Here is an 18574-nt window from a genome sequence, read left to right on the forward strand (position 1 = left end):
GGATGGACACTGGGAGGAGGTGACTATGGGGAGGAAGTGGGAGGGGAGCTGTTGCATTGTAAATTTTGGTCAATGACATGAGACAAGGTGTATGTGAACTGCTGTATGAAAAGTGAATTTACTCTGTAAATCTTCACCCAAATCCAAATAAAATTTAAAAAAAAAAACTCCTAAAAGCCAAAAATACATAGGAACTTTTGAAAGCAGCTACAAAAAAAGAAAGAAACACATAGAGAAGTAAAGATAAGAATTACATCAGACTTGTCAGAAACCATGTAAAAGCCAGTAAAATACTCAAAGTGCTGGACAAAAAACTTTTAGTTACTAGCTGAGCGCCTAAATGGTCATGTCATCCAGGGACTCCTGTGCAACCAACACCACTATCTAATTCCAAAACATCTTCATCCCCCTAAATAGAAACCTCGTACCCATTTGCAGCCACTCAACTACACTAAGGCCCATGAACTTGCCTATTCCACGATTTCATATAAATGTTGTTGTTGTTTGCCGTCGAGTGGGCCCCGACTCATAGCGACCCCTCCTTGGGTTTCTGAGGCAGTATCACTACGAAGTAGCATTGCCCAACCTCCCTTCCAAGGAGTGGCTAAGATCATAGAATATGTAGTCTCCTGTGACTAACTCAGTCCACTCAACATGTTTTCAAGGTTCTTCGGTGTTGTAGCTTATATCAGTATACTTCATTCCTTTTCGTGGCAGAGTAATATTCTGTTGCATTTTGTTTATACATTCAGTTGATGGACATTTGGGTTGTTTCCACTTCTGAATAATGCTGCTATAAACATTCATGTCCATGTGTTGTTTGAATAACTGTTTTCAATTCTCTTGGATATATACCAAGAAGTAGAATTGCTGGGTCATATAGCAATTCTGTGTTACCATAAAGGAGTTCTGGTGGTGCAGCACCTAGGCATTCGACTGCTAATGAGAAGATTGGCAGTTCAAACCCACCAGCCACTCGTGGAAGGAAGATGGGGCAATCTACTTCCATAAAGACTTACAGCCTGGGAAATCCAGCAGGAGTCACTATGAGTCAGAACCATCTCGATGGCAGTAAGTTTGGTTTTTTTGGTACGTTACCATAAGTGCTATACATTTTATGCTTCCAACAGCAAAGCGTGAGGGTTCCACTCTATCCATATACTTGCCAACACTTATCATTTATCTTTTTTATTATAACCGTCCTGATTATTTGGAAGCAGACTCCCAGGTCTTTCTTCTGAGGTGCCAATGGGTGGATCTGAATCGCCAGTCTTTTTGGTTAGTCATCAAGTGCTTAACCATTCGAACCATCCAGGGATTCCAAAAGTGGAAGAGGCAGGCAAAAAACTCAGTGTCAAAGTGATGCGATGTGAGACTTAACTGACCATAGCTAGCTTTGAGCCAAGGAATCAAGGCAGCCTCTAGAAGCTGAAAAGGCAGCTCTCTGAAAAGCCTCTAGAAAAAAATACAGTTACCTTCTGATTTTAGTCCAGTGAGATAACCAGAACTGTAAGAAAATACATTTGTGTTTTAAGGCACTAAGTCTGTGGTAATTTATTATAACAGCAACAGGAAGCTAATGGATAGGGATACATCACTTAACGACTGTTCTGGCAATGTCTGACCACATATAAGTCCATGGTCCCATATGGTTTTTTAAAGGGAAAGCAACTCTCCTTTTGTTTATTTTTTCCCCATGATGGCTTTAAAGACCTCAGAATCTTTAAAAACCCTCAGACTGAATGAGCAGCAGGGCACGAAGGCACATCCCAATCCCCAGAGTGCCTCCTCCTCCAATTCCTCCTCCCCTCTTCTTGCTTCATCCACTGAGCAGCTGGGCAGCCTTTCACTCCTGGCATAGAGCAGCACCTGCTGTGGTTCCTCTGCTCCTGCCATGAGTGCTGGCACTGCCAGCTGGGCCTGAAGTGCTCATGGGCTCTCGGCTCTGGGCAGTGGTGGCAGCAGCTGCACATGATCAGGAAGATGCCATATAACAGGGCAGTGGTAGCCAGGGCCACCACTGCCAGCCTCGCTCCCAGCACCCAGGACTCGCTCCCTGTCTAGTCCCTGTGGCCACCTCTCCTCACCCCACATGTGCCCGACCCCCTGCCCTGTGCCTGGATGTGTGCAAAGTCCCAATCCAGCTGCCAGCACAGTCCAAACTGGCCCAGCCATACCTCAGTAAGGCCAGCCTCCTATATCCAGTGAATACAGCTTTTGGACTTTGTTGGTGGGCTCCCATTAGGTATTAATACAGTAGGCTTTATAGGGATTTAACTACAGATTATACAGGGACTGCATGCATATAATACTGGAATTTTCACAATGTCCAATCACATGACATCCTATCTCACAGAACATATCATGGACAGTAAGTAATGCATACCTGTACTACTTTTCTGGTTTTATCTCACGGCACCCTTTAAAATATGCTATATTCCAAAGAGTAATATTCACTATACCTAAACAATCTTGATCTTTTCTGCCCACTAATTTGGTTACATTAATTCTTTTGCAGGCATGTACACCAAGGTCAGTTTGTACATCTCAAAACAGTACACCATTCTCGAAAGATATACTTTAATATCACCTATTCTATAAACCCTCCCTTAATTACACCTCCACTCTATCAATTTGCCATAGTGTGGCTTGTTTACATGCTGCTATGGTGCTGAAAACTACACCACTGGTATCTCAAACACCTAGAGTTATCCAGGTGAACAAGTCTCAGCAGAGCTTCCAAATTTAGACCAACTAGGAAGAAAGGCCTAGTGATAGACCTCTGAAAATAAGCCAATGATGAAAACCCTATGGATCACGACAGAATATTGTCTGATACAGTGCTGGAAGCTGAGCTCTCTGGCTTAGAAAGCACTCTGAATACACAGTGGCTTCAACAATGGACTTGAGTGTACCAATGATTGTGAAGACAGTGCAGGACCGGGCAATACTTGGTTCTGTGTACAAGGGGTTTCCATGAGTTAGGACATTCTCAACAACTAAGAATTACACTAAATCAAGTATACTCTGACTCTTCCTACAGCACCTAACTTTATTTGTTCTTTTTTATTTTTCTTTTCTTCCCCCAAGACTATATTCCTGAGCCTCCACACCCAGAGACTCATTCCCTCAAAGTGTTTGGTTATGACTAAGATGTTTTCATAACTTTATTCTCCATATGATCGAATACATATGCACGAATATATTTGCAGCACATATAAACATGTATGTAGAGGTAGCCTCTGTCAAATCTATGTATTTTTGTGGGTGTAGTCCCATTTGCCTTCTCACCCCTGTTCAGCTTGAGTGTCCATCTATGCCTCCACTTCTACATGATTGTTATTACTGTTATTGCAGGATTGTGTATGTAATAGTCTTCACCTTTGTTGCCTTTAACTCTTGTGCTCCTCCCTAATGTCTTTCACTTCCTTGACCATTTTGTGCTGACCTCCCCCTTACTGTATAATGCCCTTCCCTTCATAAATATGTGTCTACCCTCCACTTGGTGATTGTCCTTCCCCCTCCTGCCCCTGACAACCTTCAAAGAACATTTTTTGGTGTGTTTAAACCTTTTCTTGACTTTTTGCAGTAGTGGTTTCATACGATAATTGTTCTTTTGTGAATTTCGCTCAGCATCATGTCCTCTAGGTTCATCCATGTTATGTGTTTCGCAGATTTCATTATTCTTTAATGTCATGTAGTATCCCATTGTGTGCATGTCCTATAGTTTGTTTATTCAGGAACAGATAAATGTACCCATATTCACTGCAACATTATTCACAATAGCAAAAAGATGGAAATAACCTAAGTGCCCATCAATGGATGAATGCATAAACAATTTGTTCTACATTTGTAGTACTCATTACACAGTGTCTTTCATAACAGCTAGATCTGTCTCTTCTTTTGACCTCATCTTGACCACCTAATCATCTATCCAGCAAACACTGCTTAACACACATTAGAAAAAGAAAATGAGCAAAGAATTACAATAGGTAATAAAGTTAAGAATGAAATGAATAAAAAAAATAATACATAGAACAGGCACAGGCAGAAGGAACAGAGTGTGTAAAGGCACAAAGACCTAAAATAGTGCACACAGTGAATCATTCACTGCAGTTACTGATAAGGAGCCGTGGTGGCGCAAACAGTTAAGCACTCAGCTGCTAACCAAAAGGTTGGAGGTTTGAATCCATCTAGCCACTCTGTGCAAGAAAGACTTGGTGTTCTGTTTCCCTGAAGATCACAGCCAAGAAAACCCTATGGGGCAGTTCCACTCTGTCACATGGGGTCACTGAGTCTAAATCAATGGTACCTAACAACTAACAGCACAGATAACGTGAGGACTTGGGGAAGCAACGCTAGGAATAAAGGCTGGAATTTCTGTTTCCTCAGCACCATCCTGATTTTACAATTCAGCAGTAAAGAACATGTCATACTTGTTCCTAAATTCCCCTGCTACACACATTATGTTGCACAAACTAGGCATTCAATAAATACTTCTAGAATGAACACAATGCACACGCTGCAAGTTGATGACTTTGTTCAAATCCACACTCAACAAGATTCTCTCAAAGCTCTCATCAATAAGGACTGGATTTATGTAACACTTATTTTTTAAATGATTGTGGATGGAGTTCTGAAATTTGAAAAAAAAAAAAAAATTATTTCCCCTTAACAATAAACTTTAGTTACTCTGGCTGTTTTATAAATCATCCAAAACATCAGAATTTAAAAATACGAAAGGAAAACAATGAAACATCAAAATAGATCATTTAAAATTCTGATAGTGATAAATTTAGGACCTAAATCTGGAAAGCATTGTTTTTTCACAAGCTTTCTAACAGGATGAAAAGTAGTTCTACTCCTGATCCTTCCTCTTCTTTAAGGCCCAGCCTCAATCATCATCTCCTTCTTGAAGCTTTCCCTATCAGCTCCAATTTGGTGGTCTCGCCCTTCCCCACACAACTATATGACCTAGCTATTGGGTTATATACCACATTTCACTAATTTTAAGATGCATTTTTTTTTTTTTTTTGCATTTTAACATCTCTGAAAGCAGGATGCATCTTACAATCATGCATAATAATATCACTGCTTGATTGTACATGCATGAATTCAGAAGAGGTCACCAGTGTGGAAAAAATTCTCAGATGTAAGAGTAGAGCACTCTTCACAAAATTACTGTAAGGAGAGGGTGGGAGAGGTAGTGAATCATGTTTAGCAACATTCACAAAGTGGGAGTTCAAAAGTACGTAAGGTCTACGTAAATGCAAAGCTGGCTTAAGAATCCAGCAACCATGATTTTTGGTTCTTTTACATATTCTTTTAAGAAATGCTGCATCATCAAAGTTCTTGATACCATGCAGGATGATAATGGAGGAAAACATCAGTATCGACTAAGATAAGAAAGTTGGACTATGGACTGAGGTCAAGAAAACAACCAATTTATTTCACCTAAATTTTCCTTCTTACATATGTAAAACCAAAAAAAAAAAAAAATCAATCCAACTCATAGCGACCCCTCCCTTGGGTTTCCAAGGTGGTATCTCTATGGAAGTAGACTGTCCAATCTTCCTCCTGAGGAGTGGCCCCTGGGTTTGAATCGCCAGCCTTCTAGTTAGCAGGCAAATGCCTTAGGCTCTACACCACCAGAACTCCTATGTGCAGTCGGAATGATAAATGTTGTTAGTTGTTAGGTGCCGTCGAGTCAGCTCCGACTCATACTAACCCTGCGTACAACAGAACAGAACACTGCCTGGTCCTGCATCACCCTCACAATCCTTGCTATACCTGAACCCATCATTGCAACCACTGTCAATCAGTCTCATTGAAGGTCTTCCCCTTTTCGCTGACCCTCCACTTTACCAAGCATGATATCCTCCTCCAAGGAATGGTCCCTTCTGACAACATGACCAAAGTAGGTGAGACGAAGTCTGGCCATTCTCATTTCCAAGGAGCATTTCGGCTGTACTGCTTCAGGACAGATCTGTTAGTTCTTCTGACAGTCCATGGTACTTTCAGTATTCTTTGCCAACACCACAACTCAAAAGACATCGTCTGCATATCACAGGTTGTTAATGAGTCTTCCTCCAATCCTGATGCCATGTTCTTCATATAGTCCCGCTTCTCAGATTGTTTGCTCAGAATACAGATTGAATAAGTATAGTGAAAGGACACAACCCTGATGAACCCCCTTCCTGACTTTAAATCATGCAGTATCCCCTTATTCTGTTCGAACAACCTCCTGGTCTATGTACAGTTTCCTCATGAACACAAGTGTTCTGGAATTCCCATTTTTCTCAATGTTATCTATAATTTGTTATGATTCATACAGCCAAATGCTTTTGCATGGTCAACAAAACACAAGTAAACATCTTTTTGGTAGTCTTTGCTTTCAGCCAAGATCCATCTGATATTAGCAATAATATTCTTCGCTCCACATCCTCTTCTGAATCTAGCTTGCACTTCTGGAAGTTCCCTGTCAATATACTGCTCCAACTATTTCTGAATTATCTTCAGAAAGATTCTACTTGTGTGTGATATTAATGATACTGTTTGATAATTGCCACATTCTGTTGGATCACTTTTCTTTAGAATGGGTACAAATATGGATCTCTTGCAGCCAACTGAGCAAGAAGCTAGCTTCCAAATTTCTTCGCATAGAAGAGTAAATGCCTCCAGTGCTGCATCCGTTTGTTGAAACATCTCAACAGGTATTACATCAACTCCTGGAGCCTTGTTTTTCGCCAATTCCTTCAGTGTAACTTCAACTTATTCCTTCACAACTGGTTCTTGATCATATGCCACCTCCTGAAATAGATGAGCTTCAACCAATTGTTTTTTGTACAGTGACTTTGTGTATTCATTCCATTTTCTTTTGATGTTTCCTGCATCAGTCAATATTCTGCCCATAGAATCTTTCAATACTGCAACTTAAGGCTTGAATTTTTTCTTCAGTTCTCTCAGCTTGAGAAATGTTAAGCGTGTTCTTCCCTTTTGGTTTTCTAACTCCAGGTCTCTGCACATTTCATTATTAATAATTGACTTTGTCTTCTGGAACTGCTCTTTGAAATCTTCTGTTCAGCTCTTTTATCTTGTTAGTTCTTCCATTTGCTTTAACTACTCTCTGTTCAAGAGCAAGTTTCAGAGTCAGGGGATGACCCCTTCTTTATTCCATGTTTGTCTCAGTCTGGAAGTTCTGCTGAAATCTGTCCACCACGGGTAACCCTGCTGGTGTTTGAAATACCAGTGGCACAGCCTCCAGCCTCACAGCAACACACAAGCCACCACAATACAACAAACTGACAGATGGGTGGTGGACAAATTGATAAATATTTATGTCTAATTAAGTCTAAGAAAGTCCTTTCAACAGGTACAAAATAAATATTCTAAGGGATAAGCATACTGTATAAAAGTTTTATTTTTTCTTAGTGATACATAAAATGATGGTGTATCTTAAAAGCAATGGCATAGTCAATTAAATAGAATAATCCTGACTTTTCTTCCAGTCATTTCTGAGAATAAATCTCACCAGCCCCACAAGACTATAAACTTGTTATACCTTCTTACCCTTCTCTTTTATCTTTCACATCTACAAGGTCAGAGTTGGGCACAAAACCCACTGCCATCAATTCTGACTCCTAGCCTCTAGAACAGAGCAGAACTGCCCCCATCGTTTCCAATGCTATAAATTTTTATGGAAGCAGACTATCACATCTTTATCCCATTGAGCAGCTGGTGAGTTTGAACCACCAACTTTTTGTTCAGCAGCCTAGCACTGTAACTACTGCACCATAAGGGCACAGAATAAAAAACAAACGAAACTCACTGCGACAAGTTGGATCCAACTCATAGTGACCCCTCCTTGGGTTTCCAAGGCGGCATCACTACGGAAGTAGATTGCCCAACCTTCCTTCCGAGAAGTCCTATGTGGGCACAGGATAGCTGTTCACTATCTGTTGATTGACTTAGACTTGCAAAGGATTAGTGTCATGGAAAGAGCCCAAGCCTAGACACCAGGAAACACACATTCTAGTGGTAACCTGGTATAAATTTTGCAGCCTAAGCCAGGTTAGTAATAACTTTTCTGGGCTTCTACTATAAATGAGAAGGCTATACAAGACAAAAGGTCGCTTTCAATGCTAACATTCCACTTTTTTAGAAAGACTTGTATAGTTCTATCTCTAAGACAAGATAAAGTTCTACTTCCTTATGGTTCTTAAAATAACTACAAAATGTTACTCCTACCTTCAAAGCCAGGGTTATAAGTCCTTAAATGCTGAGGGACTTATTACATAACCCTGGCTTTGAAGGTAAAAGTAACATTTTTGTAGTTACTTTAATTAAACACAAATATAATAAACTACTTTAAACTATAGTTATAAGTATAACAAATTTAAATATAGGAGCCATAAGAAGAGTTATCATAGGGACAAGGAGACCAAAGACTTGGCCACTAGTTGGTAGAATAAAATTACTAAAGTTGCTTAAAAAGTCATGGTGTCTATTTACAAAGAATCAATCCATACAGTTAATTCTCAGTTATGCGGGTTAGGTTATTCAAGCCCTTTGTTTTTGTTTTCTCTTCCACTGTCATCTTGTGGCTACTTAACTACTTATTAACTCATTTTCTATTAAAGAAAATCAATTAAAATTTTATGATTTACTATACTCACTGCCATTAAGTCGATTCCAACTCATAACGACCCCTATTGGGTTTCTGAGGCTGTAAATCTTTATGGAATAGATGACTCAGTCTTCCTTCTGCGGAGTGGCTGGTGGGTTTGAACCGCTGACCTTCTGGTTAGCAGCCAAATGCCTTACCCACTAAGCCACCAGAGCTCCTTTATGATTTACTATAAGCTTGATAAATTAAAAGATTTAGTTGGAGAATAGGCTTAAAATATAAACAACAGAAAAATGAGGTTTTTAAATTATCTGGATTTGATTCTATCTAAGGATTCCAGAATCACAGGAATTTGAGAGTAACAGCCTAATTTTTTTCATTTTGGGCTATGGCAATAATCTGAATAAATCAATGATCAGAGTTAAAATGTTTTACTCACTTAACTTCCCATTTTTGCAGATAAAGAAATAACATCATTAATTAAAACATAAAACAAACTTATTTCAAGTCTTTTCAAATTTCTCATGACCCAAGTTCAAAAACGGGGGAGCTATGGTAGCATAGTGCCTAAGGCACTTGACTGCTAACCAGAAGGCTGGCGGTTCAAATCCACCAGCCACTCTCCGGAAGGAAGGTTGGGCAATCTACTTCCGTAGTGACACTGCCTCAGAAACCCAAGGAGGGGTCACTATGAGTCGGGTTTGACTCGATGACACATAATAACAACAAAAAGAAGTTCAAAAACATCCACAAAAGGAATTCCCTAAAAAGATGACATTACCATGTATAATGTACAACGTAAGTTATAGTTCTTGCAACCTTCTATATACTGTTTTGGGACTAAGTCATTTTCCATAGTAGAAAGATAAATTCAGACTTTCTACTGTAATATTTTATACATTAAGTGTAAGAGATAATGTCTCCAACAGCAGTCTCTATCTGAAATAAAATTTTCTAATATTTCCAAGCTATGCCTCCACTGACCTTATCAAGAAACAAATGCCAGACATGCAAACTTTGGCTTCATAAAATTTTAACACAGAATGGGTAGAATGTCATGCAAGGTACCATCTAGAACAGGTATCAGCAACATCTCTTTCTCGCCCCGATTATCATCAGTGAGAGGAAGCCATGTCTACACCTTAGATTAAGGCACAGGCAAAAGAGGAGGAGGAAAGTGAGCAACAAAGAAGAAAAGGAGAAGGGGAAGAGAAAAAAAAGACACTTACAGTAATGTACAGTGCTAGCAGCAGTATCAAGTGATCAGTTTAGTGACCCTAGTGCCAGAGGATAAATTTGAGAGCTCTAGTCCTCTCCGTCAATGAGAAGGACTGACACAGTGGCTGCTAACAGTGGGCTCAAAAATAGCAAGGACTGTGAGGATGGTCCAAGACTGAGCAGTGTTTCATTCTGCTGGACTCATAGGGTCCCTATGAGTCAGAACCAATCTGATGGCACCTAATAATAACAACAGTCCTCTCCCGTGAATGGCAATGTACAATACATAAATACATGCAGAGACCAAGTGAATCTCCTGAACTGACACAATCTGGCTCCTATTCAAACAGTATAGAAAGGTTAATATGGCAGACAGACCTTGGCATTTTGGGGAAGATGCTAAAAGATCTACTGTTGTAGATTAAATTAACAATCAAGAGGAAGGAGAAGGCAGCAAGACATGCCCATATTTCCTCCTTCTAGCACGAATGGAAGGAGCTCTGGTGGCACAGTGCTTAAGGCATTTAAGTGCCAGCCAGAAAGTTGGTGGTTCAAATCCACCAGTTGTTTCATGGAAAGAAGATGGTGCAATTTACTCCCATAAAGATTTACTGCCTTGGAAACTCAGTAGGGGTCGCTATGAGTTGGAGTTGACTCAATGGCATTGGGTTTGGTTTTTCTTTTTTTTAAGCATGATTGAAGAAGCATGGAGAGATACCATTGATCCAGTAGAATGGTACGACAAGATAAGCTTGGAATGGTAAAACTAAATCAAGCAGGGGAGTGCCAGAGGTTTGAATCTTCCCAAACTAATCCTGATACTCTGGTACTGCTATGATAGTCAGTGGCAACGGCTATCCATGAGATCTGAGAAAAACTGCAAAGCAGATAAATGTGACATTTATTGCCATTCCGTTTCTTGATTTGTCCAGTCCCTGATGCACCTTTTCTTTATACTACCTTTGCTGCTGCTGTTGAGTGCCCTCGAGATGTTCAACTCATGGTTACCTCCTGTGACAGAGTGGAACTGCCCCACAGGGTTTTCTTGGCTACAATCTTTATGGAAGCAGACGGTCAGGTCTTTCTCCTGCGAAGCCACTGGGCGGGTTCAAGCCACCAACCTTTTGGTTAGCAGTCAAGTGCTTAACCATTGGCACCACCTAGGGCCCCTTTTTAGCTACTTAAAATCGTGTACCATACCCAGACCTGAAAATTTCTCCTTGTTCATTACATTAGAGAGTATTAATCCTTGCCTGGTAGCATAGTGCCTAAAGCACTTGACTGCTAACCAGAAGGATGGCAGTTCAAACCCACCAGCCACTCCTCGGAATGAAGGTTGGGCAATCCTACCTCCGAAGTGATACTGCCTTGGAAACCCAAGGAGGGGTCGCTATGGGTCAGGGCCAACTCGACGGCACATAACAACAACAACACAATCCTTGCCTATCTGTCCCCTTCAATAACAGGCAATACATACGTCTGACCTTCCAACCGCAGTCAGATCCACTGGCTTATGGAAATGAGCCAATCTTGATCCAGGCAGGCAATATAATAGGATGACATATCATTTGAAGGATCAAAAATTTAGTCTTGGTCTTTAAGCCTGGTATCCAGTATGTCTGGGTATTCCCTTGGCTTTTCCTTAGCAATCTCAGTCTTTGGATCTACACAAAAGATCTTCTGTATAAGATTATTGATCAGCAATTAAATTAATTCTGTCTCAAACCTAGGCCATACTGCAAACCTACACCTCTCTACCCACCAATCCCAAATTCATCACAACAAAAAGAAGCTGAACTGAAATATATTTAGACTGTGGACTGTTCATTTCAGCAGACAGGCTAAAGCTAGTTCACATCCCCCCAACACACACACACACACACACACACACACACTACCCCAAAAGCCCAGCAACAGAATTCCTGGCATGCCTATACATATTTTTGATACAAGTGATGAAATTAATTCAAATCAAGTGTGGATGGGACTTAGTTCTCCCAAAGGTGTGTTTGCAGTTTTAACCAAAATTTTTAACCCAAACAAATCTATAATTTTGGGATGTACTAGTTGTCTGTCTTTTCCTGGTCAGGGGTGGAGAATGCACCTATTTCTGTTTGTTACCCTAGACTCTCCCCTCCCTGCTATTGTCATTAAACAGGGAATTAATTAAATGGAATAAACATTACAAATCATAGCACCACCCCCACCTCATCTGTTCAACTATACCTTGCATGTGCAACTAAACAAGGCCCATCAGGAATATCTGCTTCAGACAAGGGTCCTTAAAAAAAAGATTCCTTTGTAGTGACAATACAGTCCTAGACAGTTTACACTTCCTTAGTTGAAAAGGGATCAGAAATTAAAATGTTGCTAGCGTGAATACTGATTCAGAGGGGTAATACAGCACCAAATCTAATGGATCACAGAAGGGGGATTTTCAGTCTTAGGAGTCACCTAGTTAAAAAAAAAAAAATAACTATGAGCAATGTTAATCTTAGAAATCTACTTAAAGTTCCCTTTTTCTGGGTGAACCAGAGACATCTAATCATTATCCACTAATGTGCTGGACGATAAACAGTGTATATAATTCAATCAAATTCTTTACTGGCTGTCCCAAGTGACTGAGTACATTAGAATATATAGCAGCTGGAAGGTGAGTCTATAAATCTCCCCTTAGGTAGTCAGTAACACATTAAGTCAGACATTTTTACAAAAATATGAATTGTAAATCTGTTAAGATGATCTGGAATTAATAAAATATAAAAATAGAGATTGCTATTATTTTTTAAAAAATAGTAAAGTTAAGTGTTTAGGAACAACAAACAATAGAGTGGCAGTTTAATTTCTAGGGTCTCACATGCAACAGTATCAACCAGTTTAGCCCTCAGTGATTTAATCTTTTTCAAAGCCATTGTCTGTATCACCCATCAACAATCAAGCCTTAGGGCATCTTGTATATGGCTGTTTGGTAGTTTGTTTTACACTATTTACCTTTGATATTGTTATCTTCAACTATCTAATCACATATTTACATCTTGTCTCTCTAACTACAATGCAAGCAATTTTGGACCAAAGAAGAAAACAGGCATGTAGCATACATAGTACTTTTAACAGAGCAGTGATAATAACTAACTTGTATCTAACTATTTACTATTTATTGTTTATCAAATGCTATGTGTTCAACATTTGCTATTTAACTGAAAAGTGTTGGAGTACCAAGTGTTGACTATGCCTGTAAGGAATGGGATATAAAGGACTTTCCTCCCTTTAGATTTCATAAAATTTGCTTTTAGTAGCTGGATTATAAATTTTCCCTTTTGATTTTGTGTTTCCCACTTAAACATGAATAGAATTCTTACAAAACACTATAAGGAGACAGAGTGTATGTGAATGAGTCAGCGCACCGGGAAGGAAGAGGGGCGAGAACAGGTGGTGTCCCTTAGCTCTTCTCTTTTCCACGGTTGTTAGCATGTAACAAAAGGACTTTCTAAATGGAAGGTTTTTAGATTCTTAAAATACAGAAAACTCTTACGTACATATGTACTCCTACCTGAAAAAACAAATCAAGGACAGAAATAGCCAATGAAGCGGTCAGATGCTAGCATCTATCGACATCATTGTTTTAATGCTGGTACCCCACTAACGCTCCTACCAATATGGATGCTCATCTGTACAGGAGGCAGCAGGGGCTTTTATCAAGACAACAGTAATTATTATGTTCTTGTTCCATGATCTCAGAGGGCTAAAAGAACTCATGCCAACATCCCCTTTTATCAATTACCAACATAAATTTCTGGGCATCCCATACCATGGCTTTAAAAATTTGAGTGTGATCTTTGGAGACTCATCCAGACTTGCAGTTCTGGGAGCACAATAATGACTAACTAATGGTCTCTACCAGCCTCAGGCAGTTTTAGAGGTTTAAATGTCATAGGAAATTGCTTCATATGCCCATGACTGTCACACCCTGCTCTATGGCATACCTATCAGCCTACTAGCTGTGAAATCTATCTTCAGGACTAGCCACTATCAACAAAGAAACAGGCCAACTGGGAAAATAGTAAAAAATCTAGGTTGGAAAGTTTCCAAGGTAGCCAGGCACTCTGGTTTAGCATTTAATAAATTATGCTTAGAGCAATATAAATAATAAATTAAGAGTAACAGTCACCAAAGGGCCATTAATGTTATTGGATTTGTGACATCTTTTAACAACATTATTACATCTTCTAAAACCCAAAGCAGAAGAGCCCATCCTGGTCTGGAGGTGGATCCACTACATGCTGTTCTCAATCCATGTACGTCTTGCTCTCATCCATCTTTATCCCTCAACAAAGACTCCAGTCCTTCCCCAGGTATCTCCAAAGAGAATCCAAATACAACATCCAGGCTCTGGCTGCCTTTAGCTCTGAACACTACATACTCCTCGTAACTTAATGCCATTGCCAAATTTAGGTCACGCCAGCTTCCTCTTTAGCTACATTACTATGTTCCTCAAAATACTGAGTGGTTGCCTAAATTCTTCTGTGCCTATTCTAAACAGTGCTAAGACGGAAATAAGTGCACACCTGAACCTCCCTCCTAACCCACACAGAAGCCATATCGCTAAGGTATCCCACAGAATCCAAGTTCCAGCAGCAATGATGTTATGAAAACCCCTGGAGGCCATCCTAAAATGGGAGGAAGCGCCAACTCTGCCCTGTCACCCATATCCATTCAACAAATATTTATTGAGCACTACATGTGCCATTCCTCAGAACGAAGATGGGGCAATCTACTTCAATAGAGATACTGCCTCGGAAACCCAAGGAGGGGTCGCTATGAGTCGGAACCGACTCGACGGCCGTGAGTTTGAGTGAGCACATATGTAAAAGGCTCTGTGTGCTATGTCATTTTGTGGGAAACAGAAAAGAGTCCTTTTTCTACTATACATGCCTGTGCTCTCTATCCCTCAGGTAGTCCTTTTGCTAATTCCTGTGAACACTGCTTTCTTTCTTAGACTAAGGCCTTCTCCCACAGCTCTGATCTCTAATAACTTCTCTATAGTCACCCAATTTCCCCCCATTATTTGTATTTCTTAATCTTGGTTCTCAAATTCTCAAACCTCCACTGAACAATATTTTCCTAATTATTGGTTGACATCCATCTGTACAGTTCCTTCACTCACACTGTAACACATTTATCTTTGAGCAACGGTTCTCAAACTTTATGTGCATCAGAATCACCCAAAAAACTTGTAAATATAGATTGTTGGGCCTAAGAGTTTGCTTTTCTAATTTACTACCAGGTGACGCTCATGATACTGGTCCAAAGACCACTTTGGGACTCAACACCTTTTGTTTGGTTCCCAAATCTGATCAAAGCTATGAAAACAATGTACTTATACAAAAAATTATTCATGTAATTTCAAAGAGCTCATGGATGCCCACTCACAGATAACTTCTACTCTATTTCTAAGGAATCTTTAAGATATACTCTACCTGACTTGACAGTAGTATAGGGAAAGTCAGTTCTGTCCAGTGGGTTGCCCTCTTGAGTCTCAACTTGTTCCTTCACTATACCTCTGATTTAAGTCTGAGAAGCCAAAGATTCATTATTTAGTATTCAGAAGAATCTTCAAAAGCATTCAAATAAAGCCCTTTGTTTTGTAGGTGAGGAAATGGTCTGGCAGAAAAAACAAACTGTCAATCTTAAGACAAAACTAGACTGAAATTCTGATTCTGTCTTTCCAAAAGCTGTGACCACTGAGCTTCCATTTCTCCACTGATAAGACTGAGGATCTCAAAGGGAAATCCCTTTCTCCCATCCAGACAAGGGCTATATGAACCAACTATCAGGAACAAAACGGGGAGTGGTTCTACTATTAAGAAGCAATGACTCTTATTTATGGTAAAGAATTTAAATGTTGGATTGAGAGTAACTATCTTAAGAAAACAAAAAGACTGAACTAAACACTTTTTAAGATGCCTTGAAGATCCAAAATTTTGTTATTTATGAACTCTGACAGGACATCATTATTTATTTATATTTTCTCATTTTATAAACAATCACTCTTCAATCTAACTCAGAACACAAACTCCTTAAAAAAAATCACGCCTTTTTTTTTGCCTTCTTTTGTTCTACCTCTCCCTTTTCTACCTCCTTCTCTCTATAGTGTCCAGAAACATTCCAACAGCTCTTAAAAAATTAAATAAATAATAATGATCAATAACTCTCCTTCCCCCTTGGGCCTGTGTGAAATATATCTTGTCAACACAGAAAAGATCCTTTGAAGAAGTTTCTCTCTGTATTTCAGCAGATAGCCAGAATCCATTTGATTCATCTCTAATTTACTCAATAAGATTTCTCAGGACTTGGCTATTATAGATATAGCTCAAGTCTATATATTTTAGTTTTTAAAGGTCTATCAGATATTCTTTCTCAGTCTACAATCCTCTAAATTCTTTGCAGGCTTGAAACTGGATGTAATATAAGTGAATGTGTATAAATGTCTATCAAAATTACTGCCAAAACCCGTGTTTTCCCATATCTAGAAATTTCCTAAGCTTCAAGCCATTTTATCTCAACATACCTCTTGTAAAAGATGTGGATTCAAGCAGTCACCATCATCATTAAACATAGACTCCCAGCTCTCCTCAGTATCAATACTCCCTTCCACATGAGAAGCTTCAGTCACTTTCGGTTCCATGAATGTTTCCATTGATATTGAGTCCGTATCAGGAAAGGATACACCCAATTTCATGTTCTCTGGTTCACTGTCCTCTTTTGTTTTAAACTTCTCAGCAGTTCTTAGTTCACACAATGTTTCTGTGCTGTCACCAGCACAATCCAGATCGCTGCCCAAGGCACTATCTGAAAGTACTTCTGTCCCAAATAACACACTGAGTTCAGAGTCCAAAAAAGTGTTACTGTTACTACCAGTAATCTTCTTTGTAGGTAAGGAGGAAGCACAGTCTGACACGCTCTCTATTGACTTTCCTGTTGACTCTGTGAAACTAGATGAAATACTCTTAGCATAAGTATCTGAGCAAGCAGTCAGGTTGTTGAAATTTTCAGTGTCATTTCCACTTCTAGCTACCTGAAGAGGGGCTCTGTCTACACTCATTTCTATATGTTTTGAGAAACTACTTGTGTTTCTATGGGCCTCATCAACTATTCTAACTGCAACTACACAAGGGCTGCCCACAGTTACATGCTCAGATGTGACATCTGTAATGTCCATCACACATACTTTATTGGTAATGTCACCTACATTATTAGGTCCATTATCTGTGTATGTTTCATGAGCAAGGACAGTTGCATCAGAAGGTTCATACTTTACACATAACTCATCAGCAGTGTTGTCATTCTCCTCAACAATTACTGTGGGATCAAAAATGCCATTTGTGCTTTCTAATTTGCTGACTGTGGGCATTTTATGAGTGATGTGACCAACAGCCTCAGGAATGGAATCTATACTTTTCTGACTCAAGATGAAACCTGTACTGCTGTCTGTATCACTTACAGTCTGAGCTTCAAAGCCTACACAAGTTCGATCAATGATACCATCTGGACTTCCAAGGACAGAAATAGGGGTGATGTCTCCATTGCTGAGCTTCAGCGTTCCACCAGATGTCTGCATGTCTTCTTGTACAATTCCAGAATGAGAGTTCAGTTTTAGTGGTGCAATCATGCCCTCAGGTTTCAGTGCAGAACTGAAACCTCCAGGAAACTGGGATACTATCTCAACCCTGGAATCAGTTTCAGTTCTGCTTTCCAAATCTCTGTCTTCCAGTGTTCCCCCATTTAGTTCATGCCTAGTAAAATCACAGAGTTCCAAATCTGGGATTGGTTTGGTCAGAATCTGAGGCTCACTGACTTCTGAACAAGACTCATGCTCTGTCACGTCTGTGGTTTCAACCTCCAAACACTCTATCTTCTCTGGTTTAAAATGTGTTTGTAAATGTTCACTAGACAGAATCTCAGGATTTGGGACTCTTTGCTGACGTCCTTGGGGTAATACTTCTTTGAATTTGGTGGTTCCCCTCTTAATACAAACCCTATCTTTCTTTCTTTCTAGAAGGCATGTATCTTTTCTTAATTTTGTCAAAGATTTCTTTCCTTCCCTACGACTGTGTTCCTTTCTATCAGAACTATTATCTACTCTTTGAGCTTCAGGTTTGTCTCTATAGATCTCCTTTTGGGAGAGAAGGTGTTCTTCTTTCACCACAGAGTTAGGTGGCCCCCAGCTTTTTCCCTCATCATCTGCCTTGGAGAGTACCGCAACCCTTCGAGCTTTGGGAACATAAAGTGCCATGTCAGGCCTTCTTGCTCGAACTCTGCATCTCTCTGTTTCTTGCTGCATGACACCTCCTCAATCTGCAAGAGAGAATGATTTAATTACCAGAAACTAATTACAATTTATTGAACCAAGAGATTTTTAAAGACTAGGTAGAGGACCTACTAATCCATCCTAGAGAAAGTCTCAAGTTAAAAACATAAAATCTGCTCTGAAGTAACTAATGCCATCAGGTAAGCAACAAAGGAGAGCAGATTCCAAAATAACCCACAAGCCCAAGAATTTTATTGAAATACTCTTTCTTCATATTCCCCAAAAACCCTTTGCCTCTACCTCCCAGATCCTAATTCTTTTAAAAAGTAACTTTGTCTTAAACTGAATAAAAACAGATTCTTACCAGAACAGTAATAGCCAACCATCAGATACTCACAAAACACAACCATCTCTATATATTC

The 18574-nt window shown here is 39.6% G+C and overlaps 1 protein-coding gene across 1 annotated transcript in view; it reads right to left on the reverse strand.

Moving 5' to 3' along the window:
• The window catches only part of R3HCC1L (R3H domain and coiled-coil containing 1 like), a 41342-nt gene extending 23157 nt beyond the window's left edge, over window positions 1-18185 (reverse strand). The window contains exon 1 of the mRNA XM_007939978.2: window positions 16413-18185. Within this exon, the coding sequence (XP_007938169.1) occupies window positions 16413-18185 (1773 nt within the window). The remainder of the gene's footprint in view (window positions 1-16412) is intronic.
• Between the last annotated feature and the right edge of the window lie 389 nt (window positions 18186-18574).

This window comes from Orycteropus afer, unplaced genomic scaffold (genome assembly GCF_000298275.1).
Source record: "Orycteropus afer afer isolate SDZICR_OR568_19922 unplaced genomic scaffold, OryAfe1.0 scaffold00064, whole genome shotgun sequence".
In the NCBI taxonomy this organism is placed as follows: domain Eukaryota; kingdom Metazoa; phylum Chordata; class Mammalia; order Tubulidentata; family Orycteropodidae; genus Orycteropus; species Orycteropus afer.